We start from the raw sequence: 16,451 nt of genomic DNA, 5'->3' as shown, positions 1-16,451 counted from the left end.
GGAAACAGATATTGTTGACAACGAGAGAGTCGAGTTTGAGGGGTAAATGAAAATAGTTCCAATTAGAAGCCGTAAGTACGAATTAGTATATAATAAAGACCCCTTTAAAGTTTTGCCCAGTGCATTTCTCGGAGTTGAGTTTTGTGGCCAATCAGGAGCCTTACAGAACTGGATACCTTTGATAAGTTATTTAAGCATCCCTGAGCATTTCCTCATCTAAGGGTTGACCAGATAAATCTGTAAGTTTCCTTTAATTTCTAAAACTATGATTTTATTAAAATCTGAATTATCAATAATGAGTCATACCTTATTAATATAGAAATAGATTTTTATAAGTTGGATAAACTTTAGAATTTCATAATCTTTAACATACAGTTTTCTGAGATTTTTTCTATTTGTGACTTTTATATATTATGTATATATATGTATATGTGTATATATAAATTTTTTATATTGGATGGGTATAAAAATTAAATGGCTTGGGAAAGGTGTTCTTCTCTAACTTGGTAAAGAGGGAGACTCTGACTTTTTCTGAGAGGAAATTGGATATACTAGAGATAAGTTTTCTTTGGTTCACTTGAAAAAAGAACTATTTAACAGCTTACCCTGTTCAACAGTGGGACGGGCTAGATGCCCACCACTCAGGGCTGTCATAAGTAAGACTTATGTGTAGGAAGTGCAGACAGATGGATTGAAGAATCTCTCAAGTTCTTTTCAACGTTTTGTCTTTGTGATATTTCATTTTTTTAAAGAAATTCAGTTACCTAACTTGTTTCTTCTTATATTTTCAGGATAAAGAAGTACGTGCAGTTTTTCTTAGATTATTTGCACAACTTTTCCAAGGGTATAGATCATGCCTACAGCTTATAAGAATTCATGCAGAACCAGTAATACATTTTCACAAGGTAAGATGATACATTACCATCTTGTATGTGTCCAAAACATGGTCTCTAATTTATAAAACAACTTGGTTGTCTTTTTTCTGAGCCATGTATTTTGACCTTAGTTTATCAAATGTGGTTCTTTTTTAAGTCTCTGCTTTTAGATTAGGTGATGATTTTTAATGACACTATGGAACCGACATGTTTTTCTTTAGAGTTTGTTAATTTAATTTTAAGTTGTTTTTTCTCTTCCTTTTTTATGATTTATTTAGTTATTTTGGAGAAAGTTATTAAACGTACAAAAATTAAAATTCAACTCTAAATTGGTTTTCTTTTCTTTTCTTTTTTTTTTAAGATTTATTTAGTTATTTTTGAGAGAAAGAAAAGTGCATGGGGGGTGGTGCAGTGGGGCCAGAGGGAGAGAGAGAGAATCTCAAGCAGACTTCCCACCGGGTACGGAGCACAACTATGATCTCACCACCCTGAGAAAATGACCTGAGCTGAAAGCAAGTCAGCTGCTTAGCCACCTGGGCCTCCCATGCATGCCTAAATTGGTTTTTCTTTTAAAATTGTGTGTTAATTTTTTATTTCTTCTCCCCTCATTTATGGACAAACTCATTCTTATTCTTTCTAATACATGTACTATTTCAGATATCAAAAGAGAGCGAATGTATTTTATAACAACACATTTATGCATGAAGATATTTATTCAGGCTTTGATCTTTCTATTTTTGTTTTGACCATTCATCTATTACTAAGTGATAAATTATTCATTTCTCTTTTTCTTTCTTTACAGACAGCTTTTTTGGGGCAGCGTGGTTTGGTTGAGAATGATTTCCTCACCAAAGTTCTCAATGGAATGGCATTTGCAGGTTTTGTTTCAGAAAGAGGTCCTCCATTTAGATCCTGTGATCTCTTTGATGAGGTATAGTTTTTATCAAAGGAATGTATATTTACAGTCAAAATTAGACTAGGGGTTAAAAGTAAAGAAGTAGTTTTTTAAAAATTAAATTTAATTAGGCAACTTATAGTATATCATTAATTTCAGAAGTAGTGTTCAAGACCATTAGTTACATATAACACCCAGTGCTCAAAATCCTAAATATATTATAAATTGAATATCAAATAATCTAAATGTTATTTATTATTTTGCTTATTAGATCTTGGTATTTATAATGTGGATTTGAAAAATTAGGAAACTATAGGATGTCACAGAAGTACATAAACATCTTGAACAAATGAATTTAAATAGTTCATTAAAATCTTTTTGAAAAAGTGACAGTGATTATATAAATAAAACTCTTATTTTTGAAGGCAGTAATACAGGGAATCATTTATCAGTTTCACAGAGAGAAAGGTCTAGGTTTAATATATAGGTATGTGATTTCAAACTGCAGTTACATTTAGTCTGTTAGTGTCATAGAGCCATAGTTTGACTTAGTGGCATTCTTTTTTTTAAATTGTATTTTATTTAAATTCAATTAATTAACACATAATGTATTATTAATTTCAGAGGTAGAGTTCAGTTATTCATCAATTGCATGTACCAACCAGTGCTCAGTACATCACGTGCCCTCCTTAATGTCTTATCACCCAGTTATCCCTTTCTATCACCCACCTCTCCTCCAGTAATCCTGTTTGTTTCCTGTAGTTAAGAGTCTTTCATGGTTTGTCTTCCTCTCTGATTTCGTCTTATTTCCTTTTTTCCTCCACATCCCGTGAACCTCGCTCAGTGGCATTCATACTAATCAATAATCAACATTTGCCTGTATCCCTTAGGAGATCTTAAATGTATGGGAGGCAGATTTTGTTTCTGTCTTCAAGGAATTGGCCATATAAAGGGAAAATTTAGGACAAACATCACTCCAAATAAGGATACTATTTTGTGTTAGTTGTGATTTATTTTAACACATCTTTCCATTTATCATTTAACTGCATTTATAGCAGCTTATTCTGGTGGGTAGAACAATGAATATTATTCCCATTGCAATTTCTGAAAGGGTACTGTATTGGAACCAATAAATGTGAAAGTTCTGTAAAGTGTGTAAAAAGAAAATACTCTTAGCACCCAAGATAGTAGAGAATAGTAATAGTGATTATGTTTTCCTGCAGGTGGTTTTATTTTGGTTTTTGTTTGTTTGTTTTTATTTATTTATTTGACAGAGAGAGAGACAGCAAGAGAGGAAACACAAACAGGGAGAGTGGGAGTGGGAGAAGCAGGCTTCCTTTTGAGCAGGGAATCCAGTGTGGGGCTAGATACCAGGACCCCAAGAATCATGAGCTGACCCAAAAAGGCAGATGCTTAACCAACTGAGTGACCCAGGCACTTCTAGGTGGTTTTTATTTTGTATAGAGAAGATAGGAATCAAGGTCTTAAAGATCCTTAATTCAGAGAAGGATCTTTTATTTTCTGCAAAGATTGTTAAGTAATTACAGATAAGAATGAAAGAATGGGCACATGCTGTAGTTCTGAGTATGGAGACCTGCACCAAAAACTTTAGTTAATAACACCAAGCATATGAAAATATAGGAGAGATTGCCCCATGGTAAGCAGTTCTTTCTGTTCAATTACTAATCACTGATTCCCTAGTACCAACATTTAATATGATTGATCATTATCTGATGTTAGTATATGTCAGCTTTTATATCCTGAACTAAGTAATTGATACATAATGTTTTATGGAGTTATATGAGATGCCCTCCAAGGACCTTTCTAGCTCTCACATTTTATTAGTTTCTGAAGCGTTCTGAAAAGTAAAATTGGTTTATATATCCCCCATTTTTCCTATCTAAATTCTCTTAGTAACTCCTTCTGGCAGCTACATCACAACTATTAAGTCAGAGTGATTGCTTGCAGAAAACTTGCTTGCCCTAATCTCTGACTGTTTTTGTAAATCCTTCCTTGCCTGGAGTGTTGTCCCTCTACCTTTCAGGCTAACCATGGCTTCCTATTTTTCATGCTCTGCTCTTACCTCACCACTTCCTCCAAACTTTCCCAGAGTAAATGACTCTGAAAGCCACTTGGTCTGTATAAAGCTTTATGTTAGGTCTCTAGCTTTAGGTGGCAACTTATCATTTATTATCTACATTTATGTAGATAAGATACACATATAACCTCTTGATTGGAAATGACGATAAGGCAAGAGCTAAGTTCTACTAAGTCTCCCCTTAGCATTCATCCGGTTCTGTTTTCTGCCTACAGTTATGATTTTTGGTGTCTATTTGATGTTACTTAAAAGCCAGTGGTTCATATGTCTATTTGAGTCAAAAGGCCTAAAAGCAATGAGATGCCAGACCTAAGTAATTTCTCATGGGTCATTTAATTTGCCTGAAATACATTTTTAAAGAAAAATAGCATTTGCTCTTGGGGAAGGGATCCTTGTTTTCATCTAACCTAGGGCGGCCTACCACACTGAAGATTTAAGAGCCTTTAAGAGGCAGCCTGCATTGTGTGTTGTCTTGTCCCCACACTCCCATCACGTAGGCCTGTTAGAAGGAAAGATATATTTGCCTTTGTTTGACAGTCTCTGATTCCTAGCCTAGAGTAGGTGAAGTCAGAGTTTTATATGTTTGTCTGCTCCAGTGAATTTGTTTCTAGAAGGAAAAGTCCTATATTATACCCTTTATAAAAAAAAAATCCATCTTTTACTTTTCTTTCCCATACTCATTTTTTTCTGGTCATTATTCTTATCTCTGCTTGAAATGGATACACTCACACAGTTCTTCCAGTAAATTAGTTTAGTAGGGAAATGAATTAGAGTTATATAATTTGAGAACTGGAAGGAGGCCAAGGGTCATTTTGTTTTTCCATCTGATTGTAGAGATGAAGAGACTGAAGCTCAGTAGTTTTAGTGACTTGTTCCAAATCACAGTGTCAACAGAGCTAGGACTAAAGTCTGAGTCACCTGATTTAGTCACCTGAACATTTAGTTCATGTTTTATGAATTAGGGAAATGTTTGGAGACTTTCTGATCATCTGAAATTCTCTGAGTGAGAGAATTCCGAAAGTCCTCCGAATGAGGCCTTTCAACTTTAGTACATGTGCTGCCGAAGCGAGCACCGAATGAGGCCTTTCAAATGAGGTTCTCTCTCAGCTTCAGAAATGACTTTTTCTAAGAAGAAATAGGGCCCCGAATCATCAAGGATAGACCACCAGACCATCCAAGGATTCAACTGATTCTGTAACTCTAGAATAGAGATGAAACCCAGTAAAAATGTAAAATACTTTGTTTTAATAATAGCATATATTTTAGATGCTTTTTGAGTTGCAAATTGTAAGAAATTATCACATAGTTTTCTAATTTAGCATATTTTGGAGTTGATGTTTTGCCATTTCATTCTTTTTCCAAGTTGGTAGCTTTTGAAGTAGAGCGAATTAAAGTTGAAGAAAATAACCCATTGAAGATAATAAAGCATGTCAGAGAACTTGCCGAGCAACTATTCAAAAATGTAAGTAAGTATATTTTAGACAGTCATTAATTTTGTTTTATTTTACTTTTTGAAAAGATTTATTTATTTGAAAGAGAAAGAAAGCAGTGTGTGCGCAAGTTGGGGGAGAGACAGAGGGAGAGAATCTTTCAAGCAGATACCCCGATAAGCAGATTCCCCTACTGGGTGCCCAGTCCCAGGACCCATGGGATCATGAACTGAGCTGAAACCAGGAGCCAAATGCTTAACCAGCTGAGGTACCCAGGCACCGCAGACAGTCATTAATTTTAAAAGTATGTCATTATTTTGTTTAAAAAACTAAGAAGTTTCATCTTTCTAATAAGGATCTTTTTATTCTGACTTAAAACCTTTCGGATTATAAATTACAAGATATTACTGTTGGTACTGTGCATCAAAACAGAACTCATTTTTCAGAGTGATTTTCCTGTCAATCACCTATGTTATGAAAACATCTTAGTCACAGTTTTCCAGTTTGTTTTGTGCCCTCGTTGTGATTTTCATTTAGGATCCTGTGTTCTTAAGCGCATACTGTTCATTTTTAAGACATAAAGATTAGACTCACTGGAGACCAGAACTAGAACTGACCAATGTGTCCACTTCAGTATGGTGCAGTGACTGCCAGCTGAATCAGGAAAATTGTTTGAGTTTGTATTGTTTTGAGCAGACAGGGTAAAAAGCTGAAAGAAAGAGAGCAGATTGTGAAGTGACCACAGAGATTCAAGGGTGGAAATATTCCGTATATAAAGAAATGCAATAAGTTATAAAGATTGGGATGTGATAAAGTGTGAAGTAATCTTTTAGATGCCAAGACAGAAGAGAACCTAAGGTGACAGGGAGATTACGTGCATGTAGAAAAATGGATTTTGGCTAATGATTACTAGTCATACTCCTACCTGGAAGCTTTTCAGAGTTGAAACTCCTGCTGAGAAAAGGAAAGTAAATAGAAAGTATGATCTTCCAGAGGAAAGTTGAGGGAAGGTGCATTTTTCAGGAAATATATTTAAGAAAGATTCAGGGTCAGTATCACTGTGACTGTTTATCTTAATTATTTGAATAGATAGACCTTTTCAGACATTGGGTCATAAGTCAGTGTTTTGTCACATCCATTTGAAATCTGAGACCCAGTAAGATAAAAACAGGAATGCTACATTGTGTTTGTTTCATGTTATTCAATTATTTATGAATTTTATTTCTGAAGTTTTAAAAAAATTTATCCCTTTGACTAATACCCTACACTTCACGTATAACTGTGTCCAGTATAATCTATTTCTTAATTAGCTTGCTAACACTAAACAAAAAGAGTTCTGTCAGAAGGAAAATGTGTGTTCTGTGGTGGTTTATGATGACTGTGTAGAACTAATGGAGAGCATGACCACATGAGAAATTTCTGTTGACATATTGTATAGTAATAATAAATATTGAGTGTTCGGCACAATGTACCAGGCATAGGATTAAGCACTTTACAGGCATCATCTGTAATCTTCACAACCACAGTGTTAAGATAGGTGTCGTTATCCCTATTTTACTGAGGATAGTTGGCTCAGGATCATATGCCTATGAAGTGACTAAATCCAGATTTTAAATTCAGAAACTTTCATCTATCCAATTCCTAAGCCTATTTTCTTTCCCTCCATTAGGCTGGCTCATCTCCAACTGGAAAAATAGTGATATTTCCAATGACTGACTTTTATACTTTGTTCTTTATAAAGCACTTTAATGTACTTTCTCATTTGATCTTCTAAATGTCCCTGTGAGATAAACGGCAGATGTTGATATGTGAGGAAACTGAAGGTAGAAATTTTTTTTCTTGCCCACTGGGAGTGATTTACTGATGGATTTTTTTTTTAAAGTAGCAAAACATCAAATAGGAATTAGTGTTTGAGATTTTGGGACTGAGCCCTTGAATAACTGAATGTTTATTCTTAAATCTTTATAGGACTATTCCAAAACCGTAAAATTTTATAGCCATAAGTGACCAGAGCTGTGGTTCTCACACAGGTTTCTCTCTGTTACATCACTGAGTACCTAGTGTATGTAAGGAAGTGTGCCAAGCCACTTTGATGCAAAAATAATTTCCTCTCTTGCCATCCTAGAACTTAAGTTTTATGATAGTTTACACTACATATTCCATGCTATACTATATTACATAGCTTATACTAAGCTGACACAAAACTGAAAACTGCAATAAAATAAGTAATAATTATACATTTTTTTTCTCATTAAATAGGCACTTAATTATATCCATAGGTGATAAAATCCCAGAGCTACTGTTAGGCACATAAATACAGACCCTGCTAAATATTTTATGTTATCAAGCTTGTGCGATCCCAGTATGGTTTGAGGCCAGTGACCTTAGTGTCTGTCTTCCTGTTTGCTTGGGTGACAGCCCCGTCTTGCTGCGCATGCAGTGACACCATTTCTGTCCTCATATCCAGAAGCTTCCTTTCATTCAACAAATACAATTCTTCCCCTGTGTAGATTAAAGTCTAATTTGCTATCTGTTTGGACTTTGATTACTTCATTCATTTCTTGTTTTAACTGTTGTAGTTCAAGGTTTATTTTCTCTTTTTCTGCTCTGAGGGCTGAAAATTCACTCTTCCCCAAAATAATATCATTTTTCACATTAGCAGTCTAAGGCCTTCTTTGCTGAACAGCCATCTCCTGCTGCATCTTGGTTACCATATCCTTGTAGACAGTATCCAAGCTGATGTCCCTGATCTTGACCAACACACAGATGGTGATTTCTGCTTACTGGGTTGTGAACCCATTTTCTTCGAGTAAATGTACTAAGGTATGGGTCTTAAAGTAGAGCTTCTTGTTTTCTCCGCAAGAGGTGAAATCTCTCTTTTTGTGCTCCAGCTGCAGGCTCCCAATGGAAAGGCTTAGTTCTTTTCTGGAGGAAGCAAGGGCAACCACTTGGCTGTGGCACAGGTGGAGGGTGCCTGTGGCCAAGACATCTCCCTGCAGGCCCTAGCAGCCTGCCTGGATTTGGAGGGAAGTGTTGGAGGGTCCTGGGCACTAGCAGTCCTGGTGGGCAGGAGGCTGGCACAGGAAAGGCACAAGCAGCTAAAAATGATACTTTCTTAAAGGTAAATGTAAAACATGAACCACACCTATCCTTTAAAAACAAAGTTCTTTCTATCTATCTATCTATCAATCTATCTTTTGACAGAGAAGGGTCACAAGTAGGCAGAGAGAAAGGAGGAAGCAGACCCCACTGAGCAGAGAACCCGATGCGGGCTCGATCCCAGGACTCTGGGATCATGACCTGAGCTGAAGGCAGAGGCTTAACACACAGAGCCACCCAGGCGCCCCTAAAAACAATGCTTTTAAAGTGATCACCGTGAGAGACTGTATTACTAGGTAGGAGACCTAAATCTCTCTTCAAATGTACTCTACATTTTTTAACCCTTATTGGGCTTTTATCCCCCAGTCTAATTCTATTCTATTTAATTTGATCAAGTCCATTCTTTTTTTTTTTTTTTTAAAGATTTTATTTATTTGACAGAGAGAAATCACAAGTAGGCAGAGAGGCAGGCAGAGAGAGAGAGGGGAGGAAGCAGGCTCCCTGCAGAGCAGAGAGCCCGATGCGGGGCTCGATCCCAGGACCCTGGGATCATGACCCAAGCCGAAGGCAGAGGCTTTAACCCACTGAGCCACCCAGGCGCCCCTGATCAATTCCATTCTTTCAGTATGTATTTATTAGGTGTCTACTAGTGCGAAACATTTTCTAGGTACGATTCCCCTAATACCCTCCAAAAGAGGATACATGTACATGATGAGTGAGAATTTCAGAATATCCCCATGGATTGGCATCAGACTTTTTGAGATTCCTTCTAGTTGTAAGATTGTAAACTCCACATGGTCCCAACATTTCTGAAGTAAATACATTACAAAGTTAAAAAGCAGAGCATCATGGTAAAGTTACTTTCTTGGGGCATGCGGGAATTCTAGGGGAGGGAGGGAGGATGTCTCAATGCAAGAAAAATGATCCAAATGATTCTTTTTTTTTTTTAAGATTTTATTTATTTATTTGACAGACAGAGATCACAAGCAGGCAGAGAGGCAGGCAGAGAGAGAGAGAGAGAGAGGAGGAAGAAGCAGGCTCCCTGCTGAGCAGAGAGCCTGATGTGGGACTCGATCCCAGGCTCCTGGGATCATGACCTGAGCCGAAGGCAGTGGCTTTAACCCACTGAGCCACCCAGGCGCCCCAAATGATTCTATTTTTAACTAGTAAGGTTTTTTTTGTGATTTTTTTTTTTTTATCACATTCTAAAATTCCCTAATGGTAGGCAAGAACCAACCATGTAATTTGACTGTTTCCTTATTATTGGGTTAGAATTGAGACCTGGTGATTCCACTTAGATGTTTGTAAATACTGTGTTAAAGTGAAGTCTGGTATGGTACCTAGTCTCTCTGCTTCACTTATCTTTGATATACTCAAAAATGAACCTTAATTTCTCAGTTTCTTCTCACCACTCCTTTATATTGCTTTTTAGTGAGTCAGAATGTGAGGAAACATGAGTAGGGTGAATTATAACTGGGTTTAGGTGCTCTTTTAACTTTCTGGAGCTTCCTAAATAACTAAGGAAAGAACTTGGTGACGTAAGTAGAGGAGGGGAATGGTAAAGGGATATGAAGGAGGAGGAAGGGAATAACTCCATTTGAGACAAATTGTGTTCAGTGTTGGTAAGGTTTATACCATGAAGATTATCAGTCATTCATTATACAGCTTTTCTTTCATTCTCAGTTAATAATACTGGGTCTGAGTCTGCTCACTTTGGCTTTCAGAATCTTTATGTCTTTGTGACAGCACATTTATTTACTTAGTGGCTTTGTTTCTATGATTCTCATACACATTTATGTATTCTCATACACTAACTACACACAAAATGATATGTTAAGATAGGCCAAGATAAGAGCTTTATACAACCTTTATTCCAAGGCATCAAGAAATCAGTTGGACATGTGTTTTGCTATTTTACGTGGTACAGTTTTTCTAATTTGTTTTGTATATGCAATAGTATGTAAATATTTGCTAGACTGTGTAATTTGTCTGACAGCTTTCTTAAAAGTCGAAGGAAAAATGAAAAGACTTGGCCTTTCTTATAAATTAATATGAAATTTCTATTTATGCCTAAGAATATTTCATTGCCCAGGATTGCAGTGAGTAGATCTTAAAATCCTAATGGGATTTAAAGCCCACACACAGGAATAGCCTTTGTAAATCATATACGGTCTATACCCTTTACATTTCTGCATAAAGTTAATTTCACTACCAGGCAAATTTAATCTACACTGATATCTGTACTCTTTGCCAACTGTGAATTAAAGGATTTCATTGTTGTTATAGGAAGGAAGTAAAATACTGTGATCATCTTTAGTCTTAATCAAACCATAAACAACTTACTTAGATTATTGTGATGAAATGAAGCCCCTAACCCAAGCATAAAAGTCACACCTTCTTCCCCTATCTTACTTGATTTATTTGTTCATTTTTAGGTCAGGTTTACTGTGTATAGTAAGATTTACCTTTTTTAAATGTACTCTAGATTTTGACGAATGAAGCTATACAACCATCACCACTGCAATAAGGACATAGAACATTTTTGTCACCCTCCCCCACAGTTCCTTAATTTGTTATAATCACTTCCTGCTGCCCCCTCAAACTCTTAGTAACTGATCTGTTTTCTGTCTCTGAAGTTTTTGCCTTTTCTGTAATGTCAGTATTTAGCTTTTGAGTTTGGTTTCTTTCACTTAGTATAATGCATTCCAGATTCTCCTGTGTTGCTGCATGTATCAGTTGTTTATTCCTTTTCGTTGTTAAATTGTTTTCCATTATATGGATGAATCAAGCTTGTATTTATCTTTTAACTAACTGAAGGGCAATTTTGGCCATTATGAATAAAACCACTGGTTTTGCACTGGTTTTTGTGTGAACATAAATTTTCATTTCTTTTGGGTAATAAATACTCAGAAGTTAAGATGCTGGGATATATGGTAACAAAATACTAATTTTTTAAGAAACGGCGGACTGTTTTCCCAAATATCTATACTATTTTGCATTCCTACCAGCCACATATATGAGTTCCATTTGTCCTACATCTTTTTTTTTTTTTTTAAAGATTTTATTTATTTATTTGACAGACAGAGATCACAAGCAGGCAGAGAGGCAGGAAGAGAGAGGGGGAGGCAGGCTCCTCGCTGAGCAGAAAGCCCGATGTGGGGCTCGATCCCAGGACCCTGGGATCATGACCTGAACCGAAGGCAGAGGTTTTAACCCACTGAGCCACCCAGGCGCCCCTGTCCTACATCTTTAACAACGTTTGGTATCCTTGGTTGTTTTTTTGTTTTGTTTTGTTTTAAGCTATTCTCATAGGCGTGTGGTGGTATCTTATGGTTTTAACTTGCATGTCAGCAGGTGAGTGAAAGTATAGGTCTCCTACCTAGTCACTACATGCTCCCTTGGAACTTGTGAAAGGAGTACTTGTCTTAGAATATAAAGCCTCTATCTTGAATCATAAATTAGAGCAGTGATTCTCAACAGGGGCAAACCCTCCTCTCTAGAAATTTGGCAATGTCTGGAGACATTTCTGTTTGTCAGCTGGAGAGGGTGTGCTATTGGCATCTAGTACGTGGAAGCCAGGGTTGCTTCTAAACATTTTATGATACACAAGACACCCACTACCCCCCACCCACCCACCTACCCAAACTAGAATTATCTAAGTCAAAATGTTAATAGTGCCATGGTACAGAAACCCTGGTTTAGGACAACCAGCCCATTCGATATTAAAGTTATACACCAAATTTATTTGCATTAAGGATGCAACTTTAATTCAGTTGGGTGATCACTGAAAGTCCTGAGGATGAAAATTGAGAATGTTTCCTTCCATCAATATTGTATTCACAGATAGGCAACCTTCAAAAGTACAGTTACATTTTGTCAATGTTTAATGACTTAGTCTAGTGATAGTATTGGTTTCAGCAGTATTTGTAAAGATTTGTATAACTTGCTATCCCATAAAGCTCTATGAGTAATTTATACACATTAAATAATTACTAAATAACCTAAATTACTTTGGGAAATTTCATAGCTGCAAACAAGGTCTCATTGATTTGTCATTGACTGCTGAGACCAACATACAGTAAGAAATTTTTTTCCCCAGTGTTGCCTACTTTGGATTTCCAGAAGGGTTTGGGGCTTTTATTCTATTTTGTTTACTTTGCTTTTATTTCAAGTGCATTCTCAGCCTTGTTTTCCATAAGCCCTAGGCATATTCTCATTTGGCTTGCCAAAAAAAAAAGAAAAGAAAAGAAAATTCCACGTTTCCAGACCAGATGGTACGTGTGTCATTTTTTCAAGTCTGAGAAATTCACTGTACTTCCCAGTACTGTCATATATTCTCAAAGCAGGACAGAGCCCATTTCTTGAAAATCATCTAATTTTAAAATTCCCTCCAAACAATAGTGTGTTTTGCTGGCTTTTTTAGGGCAGTTTATCTTGGTTGCCTTGGACAAAATTGTTACCATGTTCACCCTAAGTGTTTAGCTGCCTGAATTCTTGGTTAGTAATTTATAATTGCATTTCTCTGCAGTCAAAGATGAAAATTTGGCAGCTTCTTTATTCTATTGAAAATAATGAATTTCCTTGTTTCCACAAGGATGTTCAACAACAAAATTGGGCTGTGGTTTTTAATGAGCTCAGTGATATTCAATGGACTTGCCCAAATGCAGTTGAAATTCCAAGTAAGAGCAGATGTTTCTAAGAATATGCAGAGTTCACTGAGCCTTAAACTTCTTCTCATTTCTTGTCTTTTCAAAAGTCCTTATGTGACCAAGTTTGGTGTAAGGTAGCAAATATATTTCTTTATATTTACCACACTGCCCGTTAGAGGGCAGCAGTATACAGACACAGTGGCCAGAAAACTCAATACTTGTATTTCAGGGGCATGAGCCCTTTTTGCATCTTCTAAACACAATTGAATATAATTCAGTAACTTTATCCCATAATCTGAATTTTTATGAGGAATATCTATCTATATAGCTCTAGGATAGCTTCATCTTTGAACTTTGTTTTAAAATGATTAAAAAATGCTTTTTAGTCTTAATTGTGTATAGATTTGGTTTGTAATATTTCAAATTGCTTATGAGAAGAAAAACACTATTAATGACTAATAGCAATATCTTTTCTTTAGTAAGTGATTTCTGTTTTAAGCCTTACTATAGTTATTATTGTTGTTGAAATGTAAGTAGCTGGTGATATGATGAAATTCTCAGAGTACAATATGGTTTAAGTTTTAGAGGCATGGTGTGATACCATAGTATGTGCAGTGAATAAATATTTTTTCAAATGAATGTACTCTAAATTTTTAGAAAATAGCTTTCATATTTATTCTGGGGGAGTTTGTGTATGTGAGTGTTCTGAAAGCCTTCCTATAACAACTCATTTTGTCCTCACAAGAACCTTATGAAGTAGGTACTATAGTATTATCTAGATTACAGATGAGGAAACTAAAACACAAGTGGTGAGTGAATTGACATAGCACCAGGTCATATGACCAGGAAGTGGCAAAGCTGGAATTTGACACAGAGGTCTGACATCAGAGACCAGGCACTAAAAATACTTCATTGTACTACTGTCTCATTGACTTGTGCCACCTGTCTCACATTCTTATAGAGTCCTGTTTTGGGGCTCTTTACTCCATTAGCCTTTTTAATCTTTCACCAATATCAAATGCCATACTATATTAATTATTACAGGTTTATATAAGTTTTGATATCTAGGAAGTTTGACTTTTCCACTTACTCTTCTTTGGAATTATCTTGACAATTTTGGTATCTTTAGTCTTCCTTATAAAGCTTAGGATGGACTTAACCACACTGCAGGATTTTAACTAGAAATAATATGTATATCCTTATTTTTCTAGATGACCTTAAGTCATTCTTGGAACAAGATAGAAGAATATACAGTAAGAGAGATAGATAAAATATAGTTAGAAAAGATACTAGCATCACTATGATTCATTTTCTATTTTTTTCCAAGTTTTAAAATTTGTTACAGTGAATATTATTTACATCATAGAAAATAAGTTTGAAGTTTTCATTTTTTTAATAAAGAAAATAAATGTGAATAGAAGCAGAAGTAATAAGAATGTACTTTAAATGATCTTGATTCAGACCTCAAAATCCACATGAATTACCTTTCCAGCCTGAAAAAAAAAAATCACCTATGAGTTTTAGAAAACTGATATTTGTGACTTTGAGAAGGTATCTTAGACATTGTGCCTAAAGAACAGGGAAAAACAAACATACTACTTCTGAAAGGACAGTTTCAGAAACTACAGACAAGTGTGTTAATGTTAATCCAGGCATAATTTTAGAACACTTTTTCAGCATATAGTTTAGAAAGTGGTGATCATGAAGACTTGGAGAGAAATTTATTTATTTATTTTCCCCTGCCTTTGCTAAAGATGAAAAGGGAACATACAAAGTAGTGAAGGATACTTTGGCAAGAACAAGTTTTATATCTGACTTCACCCTCTCAGGAACCTTGTAAGAGAAGCATAAGTATATCCTTTAGGCAAAGTTTTTTACCCAGTATCTCATAATGAGTAGAACAAAAACTTGAAACCAGGCTTTTTTTACATTTTTTAAAAGAGTATTAGTTCCATTGTGTTGTTGAGATATGCTACCTGTATCATCTGCCATGACCCAACTGTTTCTTTATCAGGGTCTGGGCCAAATAACCATAAAGAATTGTGGGGACCAGCTCTAGTAGAGGATGATGATGTCCATTTTAACTGTCTGAAGAGCATATGCAGTAGTATTGAGCTTAGTCTACAACATGAATAACAGGTTCAGAGGCAAAAGGGCATTTTCTGGTTGCAAAAGGTAATCGTGGTAAAAAAGCCTTCTCTGTAGAACATCATTGAAAAATGGATTCCATTCTGCCTGTAGTATTTGAAATATAATCCTGCTTAACTAGGTGACTAGATAAAAATTTAGCACAGCCTTCACAGCCTTCAAAGCCTTCACAGCCTTAAGGGTCTGTGAAAATACTAACTGACACATTTCATTCAATTATTACAAGCCTAACATGTGTTCAACATTGTGTCCCACTCATCAGGAAAGAGTAGGAAGTAGTTTAGACTACCTGCTATGTGCCAGGCAGTTTCTGGATGCAACAGGAATACAGCAGAGGACAAAAATATTTTTTTGATTGGCTGAAATGTTGGCCTTCATGTAGTTTCATTTTAGTAAGAGAAAGGTAGACAATAAACAAGTTAAATTAAATTTATTGTATGTGAAAAGGTGGTAAGTGTTAAGGAGAAAAGTATAAGAGGAATAGGGAGTGTGTTAGGGAGTATAATTTTAGACAGGGTGGCCAAGAAAGGTGGCACTTGAACAAAGAAATGCCGAAGGGATAGAGGATGCTGTTCAAATTGTAGGGGGATAGGCAGAAGGAACAGTTAAGTGCAAAGGCCTTGAGGTGAGAACAAGAAGGCCTCTGTGGTTAGAGCAGAATGAAGGAAAATAGTAGCAGGACACAGTCCTATAGGAAAGCCAGATCTTGTAAATTATTTTAGGAAGTTTGGATTTTACTCTCAGTGAGATGAAGAGCCATTTGAATGAGCAGATTAGCTGTTGGGTGATGGTTTGACATACTCTGTGCAGTGTTAAGAATAGAGTAAGGGAGGGAGTGAGGGCGTAAGCAGAGAGACCAGTCAGGAGACTGTTCTTCTGTGGTAATACAGAGATGTTGGCTTGAACCACAGGGTTGATGAAAAGTGGTCAGATTACGGACATGTTTGAAAGGCAAAGTCCAAAAGGTTTGTAGAAGAATGGATAATAGGATGTTAGAGAAAGGCATTAAAGATGACTCCATGCTTTTCACCTGAGTAGAAAAATAAATACGGCATTTACTAAAGTGGGGAGGACTGTAGAAAGCAGATTTGGAAGAGATGAAGAGTAAGTGTTCCATTTTGGACGTATATTTAAGATGTTACTTTAAATCCAAATGGAACTACTGTGTGTGGACAGTTGAATGTATAGGTATGGCATTTAGAAGAAAGCTCAGTGAGGGATAATAATTTATGAATCATTGGTGTTTTTATGGCTTAA

At 36.0% G+C, this 16,451-nt stretch overlaps 1 protein-coding gene and 1 pseudogene across 4 annotated transcripts in view; one reads left to right on the top strand and one right to left on the bottom strand.

The window, feature by feature from the left end:
- SBF2 (SET binding factor 2) overlaps window positions 1–16,451 on the top strand; it is a 484,493-nt gene that overhangs the window by 277,051 nt on the left and 190,991 nt on the right. For all 4 annotated transcript variants that reach the window (XM_044258810.1, XM_044258813.1, XM_044258812.1 and 1 more), the window contains 3 exons: window positions 792–905; window positions 1,678–1,806; window positions 5,232–5,330. In XM_044258810.1, coding sequence (XP_044114745.1) covers window positions 792–905; window positions 1,678–1,806; window positions 5,232–5,330 — 342 coding nt within the window. The remainder of the gene's footprint in view (window positions 1–791; window positions 906–1,677; window positions 1,807–5,231; window positions 5,331–16,451) is intronic.
- Window positions 7,566–15,038, bottom strand: LOC122914635 (annotated as a pseudogene).

This window comes from Neovison vison, chromosome 7 (genome assembly GCF_020171115.1).
Source record: "Neovison vison isolate M4711 chromosome 7, ASM_NN_V1, whole genome shotgun sequence".
Lineage (NCBI taxonomy): Eukaryota > Metazoa > Chordata > Mammalia > Carnivora > Mustelidae > Neogale > Neogale vison.
This window is presented reverse-complemented; position numbering and strand designations above follow the sequence as displayed.